The sequence below is a fragment of the Oryzias latipes genome, chromosome 24 (assembly GCF_002234675.1).
Source record: "Oryzias latipes chromosome 24, ASM223467v1".
In the NCBI taxonomy this organism is placed as follows: domain Eukaryota; kingdom Metazoa; phylum Chordata; class Actinopteri; order Beloniformes; family Adrianichthyidae; genus Oryzias; species Oryzias latipes.
The window spans coordinates 11,853,138-11,872,724 of NC_019882.2; the positions used below are offsets into that span (position 1 = coordinate 11,853,138).

General features: G+C 39.7%; 1 protein-coding gene across 3 annotated transcripts in view; it reads left to right on the forward strand.

Annotated features, from left to right (window-relative positions):
- The first annotated feature begins 5,717 nt into the window (after positions 1 to 5,717).
- Positions 5,718 to 19,587, forward strand: part of LOC105357177 — a 302,080-nt gene continuing 288,210 nt past the window's right edge. Inside the window, exons 1-8 of one of the 3 annotated variants that reach the window (XM_023952918.1) lie at positions 5,718 to 5,793; positions 7,034 to 7,339; positions 8,606 to 8,881; positions 9,976 to 10,290; positions 14,760 to 14,897; positions 15,038 to 15,055; positions 16,104 to 16,403; positions 16,509 to 16,790. In XM_023952918.1, the coding sequence (XP_023808686.1) occupies positions 5,745 to 5,793; positions 7,034 to 7,339; positions 8,606 to 8,881; positions 9,976 to 10,290; positions 14,760 to 14,897; positions 15,038 to 15,055; positions 16,104 to 16,403; positions 16,509 to 16,790 (1,684 nt within the window). In that variant the 5' untranslated portion in view covers positions 5,718 to 5,744. Of the gene's footprint in view, positions 5,794 to 7,033; positions 7,340 to 8,605; positions 8,882 to 9,975; positions 10,291 to 14,759; positions 14,898 to 15,037; positions 15,056 to 16,103; positions 16,791 to 16,875; positions 17,575 to 19,587 lie in introns of those variants that run through there. The other 2 variants (XM_020714773.2, XM_023952916.1) reach the window with 2 other exon arrangements.

Genomic DNA, 19,587 nt, shown 5'->3' on the forward strand with positions numbered 1-19,587 from the left:
ATGCAGCCGTTTCTGCTTGTGAGTGCTGTTAAGGGGTGGCCAAATACCTTAATTGCCGGGCTATAGAGCGCACCTGATTACAAGCCCAACCCTCCCACTTTAATGAGGATTTACAACTTTTTACATACACAAGCCGCACTTGAATACAAGCCGCATGATGTGGCAATTCAAGTTGCATATCACTGAGATTATAATAGTCTCAGCGAGGAAGGATTAATCAGTAGTGTGGTCTACATATTGGAACACAGGTGTGGGTGGTGTGGAGATTCACACTCAGATTCCCCACTTCCCATGAGTCTTAGGGGTTTAAGGCGGGGCTAACCCCCGGTTCGCCACACTGTGTTGTAGATTGAGGATGTATATGTGCTGAAACCGCGTGCGTGTTTAAGGAGGAGCATGGAGCTGCAGCGGAACGCGAGAGCAGTTCTCCCCTCCTTCCGCCAGTAACATGGCAGCAATGGGAAAATAACAGGGCTGGTTAAAAAAAAAAACAAGTCAGTAAAAGAGAGCAGCAGTGACTTATAAGTGCGCGCAGCATGCGCCTATACACGCTCGCACGTGGCTCGCAGCGGTGCGCCAGAAGTTTCCTTCCATAACAGTAAAAATTCTTGCTGCTTTGTAAAGAAATTTTAGCAGCTGCTCTCTAAATCCGATGCATTTGTCTGGCAGAAACATTCCTCATTCTCCCTTTATCTGCATGAACATGTGTGTGCTCTGAATCAGCCATTAATTTCTGAATAGTACAAGGATCACGCTTAAGTTTTCATAAAATATCCAAGATTTTCATACCCCGTCCAAGGTATGAAAACGTTTTTTTCCCCCATATTGCTTGAAAATGTAGGTCTGCTTGATATTGTGAAGCATCGTTTCTTTAGCCGTTTTTCCTTAAATTGAACTCACCTGTCAAACTAATCATCACAGGTGTGCAAAAATACAAAAGTAATAACATTTAACAAAAAGAATAATCTACACCTATATACATTATTACGACTTAACATATGTTATACGTAATAATAAAATAAAACAAAGTAAAGGACAATTTAGTCAGATGGGTTTGGATGCATGATAACCGGTTTTCTACATGCATATTTAAACTGTGACATTGTAAAATCTAACAGCTGTTGGAATGAATGAGCTGTAGAACCGTTCCTTCCTACATGGAGGGTGTAACAGTCAGCAACTGAAGAAGCTGCTCAGTATCTCTACTATCTGAAGTAGTGGGTAAGAGGTGTTGACCATTATGGATTTTAGTTTGGCCAATATCCTCCTTTCACCCACTTCATCGACAAAGTCCAGTGGACAGCCCAGGACAGAACTGGCCCTCCTGACCAGCTTGTTGAGTCTCTTTCTGTCCCGGTCTGTGCTGCCTGCTCCCCTACAGACCATGGCGTAGTGGATAACAGAGGCTACCACAGAGTCATAAAAGGTCCTTGAAAGAGGCCTACACACTCCAAGGGACCTCAGTCTCCTCAGAAGGTGGAGACGACTTTGGCCCTTCTCATACAGGGCATTGGTATTGTGAGTCCAGTCTAGTTTTATTGTTGAGATGAACACCCAGGTACTTAAAACTGTCCACTACTTCAGTGTCCAAGCCCTGGATGCTCACCTGTGTGTATTGTGATGTTCTCCTCCGGAAGTCAATCACCATCTCCTTTGTCTTACTGGTGTTCAAGCACAAGTGATTACTTTCACACCAGTCCACAAAGTCCGAGATGACTGACCTGTACTCCAGCCCCCCCTCCCCCCCACAGCCAACAATGGCCGAGTCGTAAGAGAAGTTCTGGAGGTGACAACCTCCGACACACAGTTATGTAACCTCACATACTGTGGCTTGTTGGTAAGGTAGTCGGTCGTCCATGCAGGGGGGTCGTCCGTCCACTCCAGCTCCTTCCAGCTTCTCTTTCAGCAGAGCTGGCCGGATGGTGTTGAAGGCGCTGGAGAAGTCAAAGAACATGACCCTCAGAGCGGTTCCGGCATCCTCCAGGTGAGTCAGTGTCCGGTGCAGCAGGTAGATGACAGCGTCATCCACCCTGATGTTCGGCCTGTATGCAAATTGCAGCAGGTCCGTTACGGTGCTGACCACTGACCACTGGTGACCACGGTAGCTGAGGATGAGCCTCTCCATGGTCTTCATCAAGTGGGAGGTCAGGGATACTGGTCTGTAATGGTTTGGCTCCTTAGCGTGCGCCATCTTAGAAACCGGAACCACACAGGAGGTCTTCCACAGGAGTGTCTCCAGGCTCAGGCTCCGGTTGAAGATATAAGTGACCACCTCACAGAGCTGGTCAGCACAGTCCCAGGTCCAATGCCATCTGGACCTGCAGCTTTCCTTGTCTTAAGTCGCCTCAGTTCTCCCCTCCCCTGATTAGAAGGGGGGCGGAGGTGGGGGGCAGAGATGGTACGGCTGTGGATGGGGGTGGTGTGCAGTGACGAGAGTTCTTGGGGGTGGGTGTCGCTGCTGGACTGGAGACGTGTGAAGTGGAGGTGGAAGGGCTGGAGTCAAACCTGTTTAAGAACAGATTTAACTCATTGGCCAAGCCCTGGTCTTCATGCCACCGTGCCTGCTCTCTTTCCGTGACCAATGATAGTCTTTAGACCTCTCCACACACCTTGAACGTTGTTGTTCTCCAGTCACTCCTCCAGCTTCCTCCTGTAGCTGTTCTTGGCCTTTTGCATTTGAGTTCATGCTGAACTCTATTCTGCTCCTATCTGTCCCCTGAAATAAAAGCCCTCCCTCTTCCCCTTCAGTAGGGCTCTCAGCTCAGGGGTCACCCAGGGCTTGCTGTTGGAGAAACACCGCACCCTCCGAGTTGGTACAGTGTTCACTACACAGAAGCTGGTGATAGTCAGTGATGCAGTGGGTCAGACTGTGGATGTTGTCTCCATGAGAGCTGCAGAGTGTCTCCCAGTCCGTGGTCTGGAAACAGTCTCTCAATCTCTCACTGGCCTCAACAGTCCACGCTCTCACTGACTTCTGGGGTGGTGCCAGTAAAACAAATGTTAAAATGACTACACTAATTCCAAACCTTGTTAGTAACACGTAAAAACACAGTCCAACACTGCTGCAGGTTAGCAATATTAGGGTGTTTACAACCCTAAACCTAAACCTAACCCCACCCCTGCCGCCCTTGTTCACAACACATAAAAAAACAGACTGACATTTTGACAGAGCGGCGTGGACCTCTGAAAAATCGCTTCATTATCAGTAAGCACAACCAGAATAAATCCATATGGTGTCCTGGATTATATGGCTCGCTATCAATTTTTGAAAAAAGATAAGGCTTATACGTGTGCTTCCCAGTGTGGAAAAAAACAGTAGTTTAGGGATTTTACCTCTCCAGTGGTTGTGGGTGGGCTTATGGTTGAGGCCATAAGGGTTTGTGGAGCTTTGGTCAAAATGTAGAAGGTGAAGCAAGAAATAGTTTGGCTGTACTCCACAGGTAAAGGTTCTGACCTTAGGGATAAGAGTGAATGTGTACAAAAAAGAAGAAATTGAAGAGGTGAAATAAGTGTTTACTTCAGCGTGTGTGAAAACAGAGATGCTGCTCTGCAGACTGTCAGACAGAATCAAATAAAGCATCTAGAGCCTTACATACACCTGCCCTCACAGGTGAATATGCGCTGTCTGCAAGTGTCAAATGGGCAAGAGACTGTGGGTCTCTGAAGAGCAGGATGCAGGCTATCCTCCACAACACAGATCACCCACTGCACAAGACTTTGACTTCCCAGAGAAGCAGCTGCAGTGACAGGTTTATCTCACTGCAAAACTGAGAGGCTCTGCAGATCTTTCATCTCAGCTGCTATAAGAGTTGAGAATAAGTAATTTGATTTTATAATAGATTTTATGTAGTCTATTAGGAGGCATTTTAAGTATTTATTGATTTATTTTGTTTCTCCTGATAGGGATAACACACCTGAAGAAAGCCCTCTTTTATTTCCATGTTGTGTGTGTACCTGGTTACAGATCAAATCTGTTTAGTGTGTGACACATCTGTGGTTTGATTTAAATAAAGGCCTTTTCATATTTTCAGCAAAATTGCAGGACATGGGTAGGATCAGTTGGGTATGTTAATCTGAGTAGATTTGGAAGTGGCCAGTGATGGCTTTTGATATGTGCGGTCTGGGGGAAATAAAATCATTTAGTATTTACTTTCAGTAATATGAATACTTGAGCGCCTGTTCTCGTTTTCTGAAGGTGTCAATTTCAGTGTCAAATGGCGCCCTCTGCAGCACAACTCTCAAACTGGCGCTCTCACCTCATTGGGAGGAGCTGGTGATCAGAATGCAGGTTTTTAGAGGAGATGGATCAAAATACCGCTTTGTTTTTTACTTATAAAGAATTACTATTTTTATACACAAAAAAACTCAAAAGATTTTCAATCATATAGACCCTTTAAACATTTACTTAATTAATCTAAACTAAATTTGAGCATTACATACAGCTAATTAAATGCAATATTTATATTCACTAATATCTAAACAATTTTAATTGGTTCTTCACTCATGCTTTAATTAAAATACTATAACTTGACACGATGACCTCCTGTCACATTATTTAATATGTGTGTAATTACATAAATGCAGCACTTAGTCTCTTATTCTCAGTATTTGTGGAATTACTTTCTGGTGTTTTTTTAGCCTGTTACCAGAAATTGCACTGAACAAATTTACAGCTTGAATCAACTTTATAATAAAAGACAATTCCTTGAAGTCTCCCGACTTTTGAAATGTCATTAAGAAAGTGAATCTTTTGACAGAGTCCGTCTACAGCCTCAGGGAGCAGAGCGATCGCTGCACTTTCAAGCCCGCATGCAGTTCAGACAGCCAAACATTTAGGCTGTGTGACATAATACAACAACAACACATTTAACCGTGTGGTACATCTGCTTTTTACTACCCATCGCTGACTCTCACTCTTTTAGGTTCACATTCTGAGCCTTTTAAGTCATTAACAAAATTATATTATATTGAGTTAAAGCATATTTAGGAAAGAAAATGTTTTCATTCCTTCCTATTCTATCGTAATGTTTCGGAATTTAAAAAAGAACACAATCGTCAAATATTTCTATTAGCTCATGAGAGTTTTGAGAACTTTTTTACCCCTCAATCTTCTCCAGTTTTGATTAAACCTTGCAATGCCCCTCTTTATTACAACAGATGTGTGTTACGTTTTGTATTTGCTTATTTCCATTTGGCTTTTTTTTTTGCTTGGAGTTTGCATAAACAAGGCTTCTGCACTAAATCAGATTATTGTAATCATATTTTATTGTGGCTTTGTTTCATGTTTTTAGACTGTTGTGTAGACACAATGATGACTTGCTTTAAGGGTACAATTGTGTGACAGAACATAAAGTGAGTCACAGTCAGTTTGAGTTATTTATGGAGTGAAAACTCCAAATGTTCAAACCCATGATATACCCACAACTAAAGAACTGTTAGGTAACAGGAAACCTGCTAAAAAACAGTTCTGTTCTTGTGACATGTTGATGTTATGGAAAAAAACAAATTCTTTGAAAAACATAAACCACCTTTTTTATTTTACTAAACCTAAATGTTTGTTTTTATCACCTAATGAAGTCGTAGAAAGAAAGAAAAAGTTTTTTTTTTGTAGATGTTTTTTTTTAGTTGTTGGTAATGACTTTGTGAAACAGCTGCAGTTTAGGTGGAGTTGAGGTATTTTCTACTATTTCATCACCATAAAAGAGGAAATTGAAACATTTGTAACAAAAGTCTCCAAAGACAGAATGTCTGTACAACTGCAAGTATTGATTATGCTTCTGCTCCAAGCTAAAGGTAAAGAATTACTTTTTTTCTTTCCTCCAAACAAATGCATTTTGATTGTTGATCCTCACTCTATGTTTCACGTGTCCTCCATTATTGAATTTATACCTGAATCAAGCTGGTGGCCTTTTTGACTGCTCTGTTTGTTCTACAGTACAGTCCCTGCTAGTCCACAGTCTCATCTCAGTGCTAAGTTCCTATTGACCACTTTACTTTTGTCCATCAGATCCTGAAGTTTCCTACAATGCACTCTTGACTCTCCCTTCTATTTTCTTCCTTCCTAGTGTTTAACAAAAACTTGCTTCAGCAATAGTCTTTTACTTTGGTCCTGGGTTTGCCATCCTTTGATTTGTCTTTCTGGGATCCTCTAAAATCTGCAGACTTAACTTTATTAGGTGTGATATGCCGACCAATTTTACACCTTAAATTAGTGAAAAGTTTGGTTTCCTTTGCTTGGAAAAAATACCAGGAGCCAATCAAGCGGACCAAAGTACTTCAATCAAAGAACAATTTTAACCACTGTTATAGTACTATTGTATTGGGGACATGGGTGGCTGAAACATGCCCCCAAATAGGATGAAAAAATTGTTTTTGTTCACCTTTAGTTCATTTCTGATCTTGGGTCTCCTGAATAGACTGCAACGTTTTCATGCTGTAGTGAACTCCAATCAACTATTCCTCTATCGTCGAAGTGTTCCCAGTCTTATGCAGTACTGCATTATGCAGTTTTAAACTTTTATTTTTTAGGGCAAATTTTCTGCTGGACAGCAGTGTTCATTAGAAATTTGCCTCAGAGATTTGGGTGGAAGTAGGTGGAGTAAGCCTGTCCCTGCTTCCCATTGTTCCTTTGCACTCTCTCCCTATAGCTTACAGCCCTTTACACACCCAAGATAGCATTAGAGGTGCATCAAAAATGGTGAGCAACATCGGAGATTCCAGAAAACAAAGACGTACAGTAGAGACCAAAAGTTTGGACACACCTTCTTATTCAAATGAATGAGAAGGTGGAGCTTGTGGTTTATAGCACTTATCTGGGTCACTGCTACAAAAAAGCTTTTTTTATTTCATTACCTCCGGATTTATAATTATTATAATAAAAAAATACATAAATATTCAAAGTTTGCTTTTACAAATTAAGCGAAAATGTGAGGAAAAGAACTCTTACGGGCATTAATAATTGTGTTTATGGAAATTTGGTCAATTTAACTCAACAATAACATGTTCTGGTGTTTTTTTTTTTTTTTTCCTTTAGGCATTGGGGGACAAACTGAACATCTTTACAAAAGGCTTGGAGAGGATGTGATTCTATCCTGTGAAACTAACTTTTCAACTCATCTTTGCTCCAAAATAAACTGGCTGCACAGAAGAAATCCAAATTCTGCAACTAAGCTAGTTTATGGAGGAAATTTGGAACGGGGTTCAGCTGGAGCTTCAAGGCTGAGTGTGAGCAGGAACTGCTCTCTGCTCATCAGGAACATTACTGATGAGGACGCTGGAATTTACACCTGTCACCACAAGACAAAACCAGATTTAAGTGTCGATTTAAATATCCTGGGTAGTGAGTATCTTTTATTCTAATCTCTTACACCGTAAAGTTGAAAATTCCTAATTATCTCTGAAACAAACAGTAAAGTACCTACATGTTTTTTGAAGAGCTGAGATGTTCACATGCTTGAAACTCAATTCCCTTTGAGTAATTTTTGAATATTGACAATTAGAAAAATTTGAATTCACGCAGGCGCAGTTTTGGAGAGAGTACATTTTAGAAAAAGTACATGTAACCCGGTGGTAAATTTATTTAAAATAATGGAGTGCTGGAGGCTACATACATTTTAGAGAAAGTAAAGGGTTTTAAGGCCACCTAATGGTCCAAAAACATATTACAACCAAATATATGCAAATTAACAGTCATCATCATAGTTAGCTGCATTTATATGGACGAAAGTAATCAGAATAAATGCCTGATCAGAAAAAAAATGTGTCATGTAAACACACCATTCAGAATACTCTGGCCCGATCAGACTCATTTAGATCAAAGTTTCTTTCCGATTGAGAAAGGTGGTTTATGCTGATTGTTGATCCGATCGTGGTGCATTTTACTGCGCTGGATTTTACATCATGTGAAGATGGTGTGGTGCTCCAGAGAAAGCTTCAGAGCGCGAACAGGACTGAGCAAACAGGCAATAACTAATAATAAAAGCAGGTTTAGAAGATTATGTCCCTCTAAGCCACAGCTTTGTTTACAACTAAACTTGCTATTACTTCTTCAATGGCCGTTTCCAGTATTTTAGATTTGATTTATTCTGATCGAAGGGCGGCGTATGTAAATGTTTGATATAATCTGCTAATGTTTTTCAAGCCCCATGTACACAGCTCTATTCTAATCTGATCTTTCATCCGATAAAAGACATTTTGCACATGTGACTGCAGCTATTGACCTGATCATCAGGAAATCTTGGCCTAGTCTTTGGTTTATTCTAGAGAAGGCAGAGTCGGTGTGTGACGTAAAACAATGAAATATTAGGGATAGGGATCTGTCTATTCATGGCGGGAACTATCAATATTTTTGGGGAGAAATCTCATTATTACTCATTAATCATTAAACAGACTCATAACTACCATCCTCGAATGATAAACATCAGACTATAAATGTAATGTATTATTTTGTTTTAATTAATAGTTTTATGTCCATGTGAATGGTCTCACTTAGTTGAAGTCTATTTAGTTTACCATTTTCCGCTCAAATGTGTCACATTATAGAAGTGTTGTTTATGGTGAAATCAAGAAGTCTTTACTTGAGTGAATTGGTTTTCTTTTCTTTCAGTTACCTCCTCTTTACCAGATGATAATGGAATAGTCACCTTACAGTGCTCCCTGAGTGGATATGAAGTTCTCTGTCAGCAGAGCAGCTTCTTCTGGAAAAATAAGAGAGGAATGGTGGTGTTTAGTAAAGGTGTGGAGTTTGAGTTCAGAGGACAGAAAGAATGTCTCTCTTTTCTGGCAGCGAAACATCCAAGTAAAAACAACATAAGATACACCTGCATACTTTTTACGGACAACAAAGAAAAGATTAATGTGATCTACCAACCACCCTTCACAGGTAAGAAATGACTAATATTAGGAGTTTTTACGATTTATTTGCTTTAATGGAAGAAGCTAGACACCCAATTTTTTTCTTATTCAAAAAAAGAAATGACAAAATATCAAGCACTTTTGTCTCCGTCTGTTATGTGTGTCATTGTAGAATTCAACTTGTTTGTGTTATGATAGGTCGATGAATTTTAAAAGTGATGATGGACTTCTTAGTATCTGGGCTTCATGGTGGATAGTGGTTAGCTCTCATGGCACTACGGCCTCCAGTCTATAAACATGCTTCGTGGGTTAATTAAAGATTCTAAATTCACCCCAGATGTAAATGTCAGTGTTTGTGTGGCCCTGGAAAAGACTGGTGACCTGTCCAAGGTGTGCCCCGCCTTCCCCGAACACTAGCTGGAGTCCTATGACTTCCCCAAAAAGATTCAGCAGGTTTATAAGATGAACAGATGTTTCTCTGTGCTGGGATGGAATGATATACTGGTTAGGATCAACACCACCTTCACCCATCAGTAGCTTGGGCTCCAGCGAAACTGAACTTGAACAGGATTTCAGAAGGTTTAGAAAATGGATGGATGGATAGATTGTGCTGAGAAAGCCCCATTCACTGTGACCAAAATACAGTTTTGCTTGTTTGGTAACCTGGTTGTGATGTAAACCATGAATTTATACACTTTTCTCAAACAGACAGGAACAGTTTCAGACTGTTCTCTCTTGACTAAAAAGAATAAGTCCAGTATTTTAGAATGAAAACAAAGATCTAATCACAGATTTATGAAGATCTGGAGAGCTGCACACTGGATAGAAGAGATTGATTGACAAGTTCTCCAGCCAATCGGGTTGCAGAACGCAGTGCACTTTAAAAAAAAATGTATTCAAAATTGCACTGATAAAATCGAGAAACAGCGACAGTGAAAGATGAGCTTTGACATAACTAGCCACTGTACATTAGTATGATATAAATTGTCATACAGTGTAAGAACTATGTGTGCATGCAGATTAATCCATTTTTGTGTGTTTTCAAAACTAAATGTTTAAATAAAAATAAGGTGTTTGTTTTTGCACATTTGTTTTCTCAGTTTGTTCTTTTCTCTCCTGCAGGCATCAGTGGAGAAACTGAACATCTCCACAGAAGAGCAGGAGATGACGCCATTTTACCTTGTAGAGCCAATTCCTCCTCTTCCTCATGCTCTGATGTTAACTGGGTGTACAGCAGAGATGTGGACGCTGCAGTAGAACTTCAAGTTCGCAGAGGGAAGGTTGATCAGAGTTCAGCTCGAGCTTCCAGGCTGAGTTTGAGCAGTAATTGCTCTTTGCTCATCAGAAACATCAATGATAAAGACGCTGGAGAATACACCTGTTGGTTTAAGGATAAAGATGAATTTGATGCAGATATTTATCTCGACATTTTGGGAAGTGAGTATCTGAACTTAGAAAAACGCAAACACCATCTCCCCCAATTACATTGAGTCAGTTTACAAAACACCTAAATGTGATTGTTTCACCTGGCGAAATCTATAAAGTCAATCAAATCAGCGATGAACTGTTTAATCGTGGTTAACGTACGAAACAAAAAGCACAAATGTGTATCAGTGAAACAAGGTTTTTATTAAAATGGGGTGTCTAAAGAAAGTAAGTCATTTACTTACAGGTGTTTGAAATTATCAGAACTAAATTTAAAAAGGCACCAAGTCTGATACATGAACCATAATGTAAGCAGGGTCAGATAGAAGCTGCAGGCGATTCAAACAGTTGGATGGTGCTGGTCACTCAGGATGTTGTGGACGCTCTAGACAGCGGGTGGTGTAGAGGATACTCGTCTCCCAGAGAGGTCCCAATGATTTTTTCTGCTGTTTTCACCACCCGTTGGAGTCTCTGCTGATCAGCCTTTGTGCAACTGTAAAACCACAGAAAAAATCTGTATGTCAGAACACTGCTGATGGCACAGTTGTAAAAGTTCACCATCAGCTGCCTGGAGATTTAGTTTTCTCAGGTGGCACAGGTGTTGTTGGGCCTTACCCACCACTGGGACAGTCCAAATACCCCGTTTGGTAATGCCACCAGAGTGGTACAAGCAATACTTCACAATGAGCTTCACTCTGTGAAGTGCTTAAGTACGCTGTGCTTGATGAATGGATGAGAGTCAGCTGTGCGCCATCCAGGAAGTGAGCACTGGGGTTTCTGGGAGTTGTGGTGTGGTCAGAACTCTGGAGACAGTTCCCGCTGGTGGCCAGAGGGGGAGAAAGAGCTCTTACTTCTGACAAGCATAAAGATCTGTACAGGCTTCTGACACATTTTGGTCCATGTTATTAACCCTCCTGTTATGTTCATTTGTAAAGAACAGAGATGATGTTCCTGGGTCAATTTGACTCGGTGCATGTTTTATTAATTAAAAGGGTCTGAAACCCAAAAAGTCCTAACAAGCAGTTTGAATATTTCATTACTAACTCCATTACTAATGATTCTCTCAAAACTTAGTGAAATGGTCTACCTCTAACAGGTAGTGGTTCAAGTAAGGGTTAATGGCAGACGAAGTGTGCGTTACTACTTTTTAACGCACGCCGTGGAAGCCTGAACCGTCCGACGCAAAGCATCGCGCCGCATCACATCACAAATAGTCCGGGTCACGCCGCAGCGCCGCTGCAGTCAAGATTCGGCGACATGTATATGATGATCTTTCCGATGGGTTGAATAAAGCATCAGTTCAGAGAGAAAGTTCACCTCTTACCTCCTTGTTTTTGTCCAAATGATGACACAAAAGGTTGTTTTAAAGAAGCCGGCGCAGTGATACGAAACATTTAAGCTAGGTGACCGGAACTTATTTTTTCACCATGCGGTTATCAGGTTTTAATGGACACCCAGCAGCCAAACAGAATCGTACGACGGAGTTTTAGGGCCACGGTGAGGACAAAAAATTCTGCCCAACGTGCCGAGATTAAAGTCGTCATGTCGACTTTAATCTCGCCATGACGAGAAAAAACTCGACACAAAGTTTCGAGAAAAAACTCGTCTTGTCGAGATAAAAGTCGAAATAAAGTATCGGGATTAAAGTCGCAATGTTGCGCGCGAGAGAAAAAAACTCGTAAATTTACGAGATTATTGTGGAAGTGAGCATGCAGAGCAGCAGGTGAACGCCATGCAGCAGCAGAGCAGACCGACTAAACTTTGTTGAACAGGTGAGCTGAATGATTATTGATAATGTTCCAAATGTCTGGAGGCTCATTTGATTGATTTACGATTCATTAAAGTTTTATTTATTGATTGTTGGTTTGCAGGATCACTGCAGCCCGATGAAGCCATCGGTGTCCCTGCAGCTGTTTGCTTGAATCCTTTCTTCCTCCACCAAAGACAAGATCTCTACGTTTGTGTGATGCTTCCGTCTGAGGAGGAGAAGCACTTTTAGCCCTTTTCAACGTTGTAATACTAATATAACAGACCATTTTCATTCATTTTTGTTTTTTAATGATCAAACGGGACGCTTCATCTGCAGGAGGGGGCGTATGTAACACTGTTTACTTCCGCATTGGTGTTTGGATGACAGATTCATGACGTAATGTGACAGATGAACTTCAGGTTATGTGAATGAAAAGGAGAATAAAGGCTGCAGCGGTCCTCTACACCCAAACGTGTCTCTGAGCTCCTTATTTTACATATTAAAGTCCGCTTTACTGACACCGAACCCCAGAAAGACTGCTACACGGAAAAAAATCTGATTCTGAGTCGCCAAAAGACTCAGAATCTCTTTGTTTTAAACCTATAATCCGGAAATAAAGCTTCACAAAAGGCTCCACGTATTTCATCTTCAAGCTAGGCTCCGATAAACAGACAACTTCGGTGTTTTCTCCTTGTTAATCTATGAATTTTTTCCCGTAAATTTACGAGTTTTATCTCCTAATGAAGTTACTTTTTTTTGGTGGCCATAAAACTGTCGTAAACTCTTAAATACAAAGCCACTAGATCACTAACAGCCATAACACTGAATACTCCTGAAAGACTCAGCTTCACTGCTCGCGCGCAACATTGCGACTTTAATCTCGAAACTTTATTTCGACTTTTATCTCGACACGACGACTTTTTTCTCGAAACTTTGTGTCGAGTTTTTTCTCGTCATGACGAGATTAAAGTCGACATGACGACTTTAATCTCGTCACGTTGGCCAGAATTTTTTTTCCTCACCGTGGCCCTAAAACTCCGTCGTAGAATCGAGCATTCACCCGGACCATGGTATAATTATTAATGAATCCACTTGTTTTTCTTAAAAATATACTTGTTCAAACATTTTCACCAATGTATTACTTTTGAAAGACTAACGTATAAAATACAATCGTTTTACATAAAATTGAAAAATAATCTTGAAATTTTGTTTTACATACATGCACTGTGAACCAGAAAAAAACAAAATCACAATTCAACAGACAAGCAATTGCAATATGAAGTTGTGTGTGTGTCTGTACATTTACACAGCACAAGAGTGACAAGTCATCATACTGTGCTTTGTGCAAATTAGTTTTGCACAAAGCACAGGTCATGATTGTCTTGACCTGGATTCTGTCTCTGGCTCGTCTCGCGCCCCCCCGGCCGTCCCCCTAACTCCGTCTGGATGAAGCTCGTCTGCTGGACTTTAAATATGTAGTTGTAGAGTTAGATAAGCTAATTCTTCTCTATTAATTCTGGTAAATCGCCTGCCCGTCCTGGGGGAGGATCCCTCCTTCATGTGTACACCCCTGAGGTTGCTTCGTTTTTTCCGGAATCCTTTTTTTGGGGGGAGTTTCCTTACCACAAAGGCAGGGATGCCAGTTTAGTTTAGTTAGTTTGTTAGTTCAACTTAGTATTTTCCTATTGAATTCTATGTATCCATGATGCTTTTGATTTTATGTTTTACTTTTTCAATTACGAATGAAGCCCATCGAGATGACTGTTGTTGTGAATTTGGGCTACACAAATAAAATTGAACTGAATTGAATTGAATTGAATTGAATTGAATTGAATTGAATTGAATTGAATTTACATGGTCACATGAGTCACTGCCATCCTAGTGGGCCCTGGCACTGTCTTTATTATGTTTTCTGCAGACAGGTGTGTCTGACGCACATTTGGGGATGAAGACCAATGTACTTCACCATTCTTTGATATAGATGTCTTGCTTGGAGGAACAGGAATAGCAATTCCCTAATCTGGTTCAAAATCAGAATCATAAGAATCAGAATTTATCTCAAGATAGTCCTCTTCTGATTATGATTAGTGAGGACTACCAGAGCCTTCTGGACTGTCATCTTTCTGCTTCTGCTGCTCATTTTGTAAAATGTAAAACTTAATGTAAAATGGGTCCTGGCAAAAGTCATAACACCTATAAACCTGTGTGTGTGTGTGTGCGTGTGTGTGTCTATGTGTGTGATTGGGGTGAAACAGGTCTCACAACTGCAAATAAAGGAATACTACTACTAATAATAATAAGACATCCTTGTACCTCCAGTTTGACTGCAGGGTCAAATTGACCCGAACAGTATCTATGTCATATAAACATGCGGGTGGTTACAAATATGTGAGATGAACTATTTTTATAATATATATTGATTACAGTAATTAAGGCAAGCAGAAGAAATTTCATGCTAAAAAAATACTTTTAACTATTTTTCCCACATGTTCAAACTTTAAAACGGGTCAATTTGACCTGCAACATAACAGGAGGGTTAATACACATTATAAATTAAAGTGGCCCTAATACTGAGCCCTGTTGGCACCCCTTTGTGGACACTCACAAAGTTTGAACACAAGTCTTCATGTTTAACACTTTGGGTTCTACCACTGAAAAAATAGTGAATCAAGTTCATGAGTTTTTATAGCTAAATAATTTTAGTTGATGTTGGTAAAACCTTTGTCTCCAGATCTTTCTGGTCACAACTTCATCATCATCGTTGGAGCCGTGATGAAGGTGGTGTTGATGTTTGTGGGTGTGGTTGCTGCTCTGGTCTACATGTACAGGAGGAGAACCAAAGAGAACGAGGACGAGAGAACTAGAACAAGTACTTTCACTCTTTTACTCTTCTTCATCTTCTGATGGGAGTGAATGTCCTCTCTGTTGCTGAAACAGTTGATGTTAGACAATACTTGCACTTTTAGAATTTAAAAAGCGGCTTATTCATCAAAAAATCTGTCTCCTCAGGAAGAAGAACAGTGGATGGTGAGGAGGACGCCCTGTGAAGAAGAGAACTCTCCTCTTAGAACAACGATAACAACAAAAACTAGAAAAGAAATGTTTATTTTTACTTTATTTTTCTTTATATGAGTGCAAATAATTTCTTCTCTATGTTCATTTATTTGATTTTTTTTAGTTTAGTTTATTCTGTTAGCTTCATGAGTTGCCTATTGTAACAGGAACACAAGATGCCCTCAGCTCTTACCTGTTTGCTCAGTGGCTAAAAAAACCAAATTAAACAAAAACAAAACAAACAATTGTGTATTGACACCAAACTGTTAATCATAAATGATGTAAAATAAAGAAAGTAGAACTTAAAGGCAACACTCTTTGTCGTGTTAATCTTTAATATTTATTTTTAGCAAGTTTTTTTCTTAAGTGTGACAAAGAGTCACAAATGTGATGCAATCCAAAAGTGGGTGGAGCCAAAAGAAACTCAGTTCTTTCAGCAATAAAGAGGAAATGAAGCCTTAAAAGCAGAAGTTTAGAGGGAAGCAAATACCTTCAATTCACAATGCCTTTTCTGGAACTAATGATTATTTTTATACTTCAGTTTAAAGGTAAATAAAAAAATAATTTTTCTTTCAAGATTTCATCTTACAGAAGTCTCCAGACAATAAAAAATGTTAACTTATCTTATAAAACGTATGATAAAGGTGTTTTTGCTTTAAATGTTGCATTTTAAAGAAAAGTATGGATACCTAAATGTCTGAATTTCAAGAACAAAGATTTGGGCCAGATTTAAAAATAGATTATTGTAAAAAAAAAAAAAAAAAATTACAAGGAAATAGATCCATCAAATCCACTAATTATCAGGAATCCAATGAGTTTATTTTATCTTAATTCTTTTAATGTTCTGATTAAGTGAAAAGCACAATAACTAAATAAAGGTTGTGTTAAAACTTTAATCACCACAAGCATAAAAAGTCCAAGAATGTATTTTAATAGTGACTATACTGAAAATGGACGTAGAAATTAGAAGACCTACAAGTGTTTGTTCAGCTTTCCTCACTGTGTTATTTCTCTCTTGCAGGCATCAGTGGAGAAACTTTACATTTGTTTGCTAGAGCTGGAGATCAAGTACTTTTGCCTTACTGTGCTAATTCATCTTCTCGGTCATTCTCTGAAGTGAACTGCTTGTACCAAAAAGATATGAATACAGCTGGAAATGTTGTCATAAGAGGAGAAGTTGTTCAGAGTTCTGCTGGAGCTTCCAGGCTGAGTGTGAGCAGAAACTCTCTGCTGATGAGAAACATCAGCGCTGAAGATGCTGGACTTTATGTCTGTATTCAATCTCAATGTCCTGCTTTTATTTACCTAAGTATCTTGAGCAGTGAGTATTTGACCTCATCTATTTGCCAACACTGTCAAGAAACACTGCAGCTAGTATTTTGTTTCCTTTTTTCTGAGTATCTCACATTTATTGTCTTTGTTTCAGTCTCTCCATCTCCACCAGATCTTCATGGAAATGTCAAACTACATTGTTCTCTCATTAGCATTGATGACCAAGTTTCCTGTCAGCGCAGCAGCATCTTGTGGGAGAATGAAACAGGAAATGAGCTGATTGGTGAAAAAGCTGAGTTGGAGGTTGGAGGACGGAGAAACTGTGATTCTGTTCTGACTGTGAAACATACGACTGAAAACAACAGAAGATTCACCTGCAAGTTTGTTGAAGATGATGAAGTGAAGATAGATGCTGTCTATGTTCTGGACTTTCCAGGTGAAAATGTTTTATATTATTTTATTTACAAAGTATAATCCATACACAGATATTTAGTTGATGTTGGTAAATCTTTTGTCTGCAGATCTTTCTGGTCACAACATCATCATCATCGTTGGAGCTGTGATGAAGGTGGTGTTGATGTTTGTGGGTGTGGTTGCTGCTCTGGTCTACATGTACAGGAGGAGAACCAGGAAGAAGAACAGTGGATGGTGAGGAGGACGCCCTGTGAAGAAGAGAACTCTCCTCTTAGAACAACAATAACAACAAAAACTAGAAAAGAAATGTTTATTTTTACTTTATTTTACTTTATATGAGTGCAGATGTTTTCTTCTCCATGTTCATTTATTTTATTTTATTATAGTTTCATTTATTCAGCTTTATTTGCTCAGATCGGGTTTTGGCTGCAAGGAACCTGCTCAATAACTGCATAATTGGTGGGAATGCAGTTTAATGTTTTGATGGAGATGACATTTTATAGAAGAAGGATCTTAAAAGGTTCAACTGGACGAACTTTCATGGGAACATTCCAAATCCCCAAAAAACATAGTAATGGATAAAATGAGAACATGCAAAAAATAATGAAGTTTATCCTAAAATCTCTTTTCTGTTCCAGAAGATCATGTCAACAGAAACTTAATAAGTGGAGTTTTTTTCTGAGACAGCAGACAGCAGCACAGCGAATTACCTCAATGCTATGAAGGGAATAGACTGATGATGAAGATTTCTGCTCTTTTTGTTAAGTCTCAATATATTGAAAAAAAAAAAAAACTTTTTAAAGTCACGTTTCTTTTCTTGTAAAATGATCACAGATAAACACAAGAACACAGTTTTAAATTAAAAAATCCTTTTGGTCATTGTTACGTCCCAGGACGTTTGTTTTTGTGTGGTTTTCTTTTTGTGTCTCTTTGCAAATGTCAGTGTGCAAGTGCCGGGCTGCGATTGGTGTGGTGCTCCAGCACCAGGAGTGGATTGGCTGCTGGAAGTCACACCTGGAAACACACTTGATATAAAAGGAACGAGGAAGGAGACCAAAGGAGGCTAATTTGACATCTCCCACCTCTCCCAAAACCATTTAAATGGAGTTTAGAGTTGTAGGAACGGACTGCCATTTATTGTGAATCATGTTTCTCTTGTTTTGGTTGTTAGGGAGGTACGTTATTGTCTTTTGGTTTATGTTGTTTTACTAGGTAAGATTTAGGTTCTTGTTTGGTAGGCCAATTTTGTTATTTTGGCCTGGGCCCACTCTAAAGTAAATACTCTAGCTCTCATGGTTCAATCAAAATAAAATCTCTTAACCTGCTTTAACCCTTGTGCTATCCTAGGCACTTTACCATTGGGAGTTGGGTCATCTAGACCCACTAGACAGTGCGCTAAACCTTTTTTCTTCAATGATTTGTGATCTTCACTGGTGTCCATGGATTACATGAAATCTTTCCACCTTCATCCACCTTTGTCATGGTAGGGAGAACACGTGAATGTAAGGGTGGGATCATCTAAGATAGCACAAGGGTTAAGTGTGCTGGCTTTTGAGACTGGAGGGAGATGGGGCTTCATTTTTGTGTTGCGTCCTCTTTGGGCCACTAGACGGGGGATTGGGGGCGTAACAGTCATCAATTTGTATATGTAAATCATTTAATTATGTTTATTTAGTCAAATGTGGATCAATATCCTTCAGTAAAGTTGGTATCAAAATGATTCAAGTCAAAACTTAAAAACAATCTTGGGGAACCACCTTCATAATAAAGGAAAAGTGTGACTCGTTTTTTGTCAGCTGCTAAATCTAATTGATAGAGTAAAAACCGATTTACCAAACTTTTTAATTTTAGTTAATTCTTAATACTAAAGGCGGAATTCCTAAAATTTAAAATAATGAAATCTAAGTCTAAATTTATTTATTTACCTAAGTATCTCGATTTTGAAAATCGATTTACTCTGTATTTACTGTAAAGTATAACGCCCCCGAGTTGGACGGAGCTGCGGGCAGGCGGCGCCCCCCTCTTTCTGCCAGTTGCTGGACCACAGCGTATGTCAATCAGCGGTGGGGTGGTGACTGGTGGATTAGAGGGGGCGGGGCCTACCTGGGTGCGCGTTGGCTGAACGTTCTCCTCCGTTTGAGTGTGTGAGCAGGCTGCAGTATTTAGCTGCAGCAGAAGACATAAAAATGTACTTTTTTCATTATTACTTGATGAGAAACAAACAGACCGGCAGAACACAGCTGCTTTAGCGCAAACTATTAGACGAGTGATGGGCTGCAGCCCTCAAAGTCTTTATTATTATTTTTTAATGTATCAGTATGTTTTTTCTTATTTTTTGTCTTTGAAAATCATAGTGTTATTTGGTCATTGTTTTAATTCATAAATAATGTTATTTATTTTACTAAAAGGATCATCCCCGTGGACTTCCTGTGACGTCATTTCCGGGTGAGCTATTCCCAGTGCTAGCTGTGTGACTACTGTCCTCTTGTTTGGCATTAGCCTTACTACTATTGCTTACTCTAAGGGTTATCTGGGTTAATATTCACATCTAGTACCTTTTATTAGCGAATTCACCACTGTTAAACCGCTTGCTGTTCACTTTTCTCATTTTGCTCAATAAACCACTTCTCTTTACTTAAACACCGCTAGCCTTAGCTTAGAACCTAGTATGGCCACCACCACTCCTTCCGCCTCTCCTCCTCTCTCCTGCCCCATGTGCCATATGTTTAGTGATGATCCTGCCTCCTTTAGTGAAGATAGGGGTAGGTGTGTTAAGTGTAGTCTTGTGTTAGACTTGGAGGCCAGGCTGGAGCAGTTAG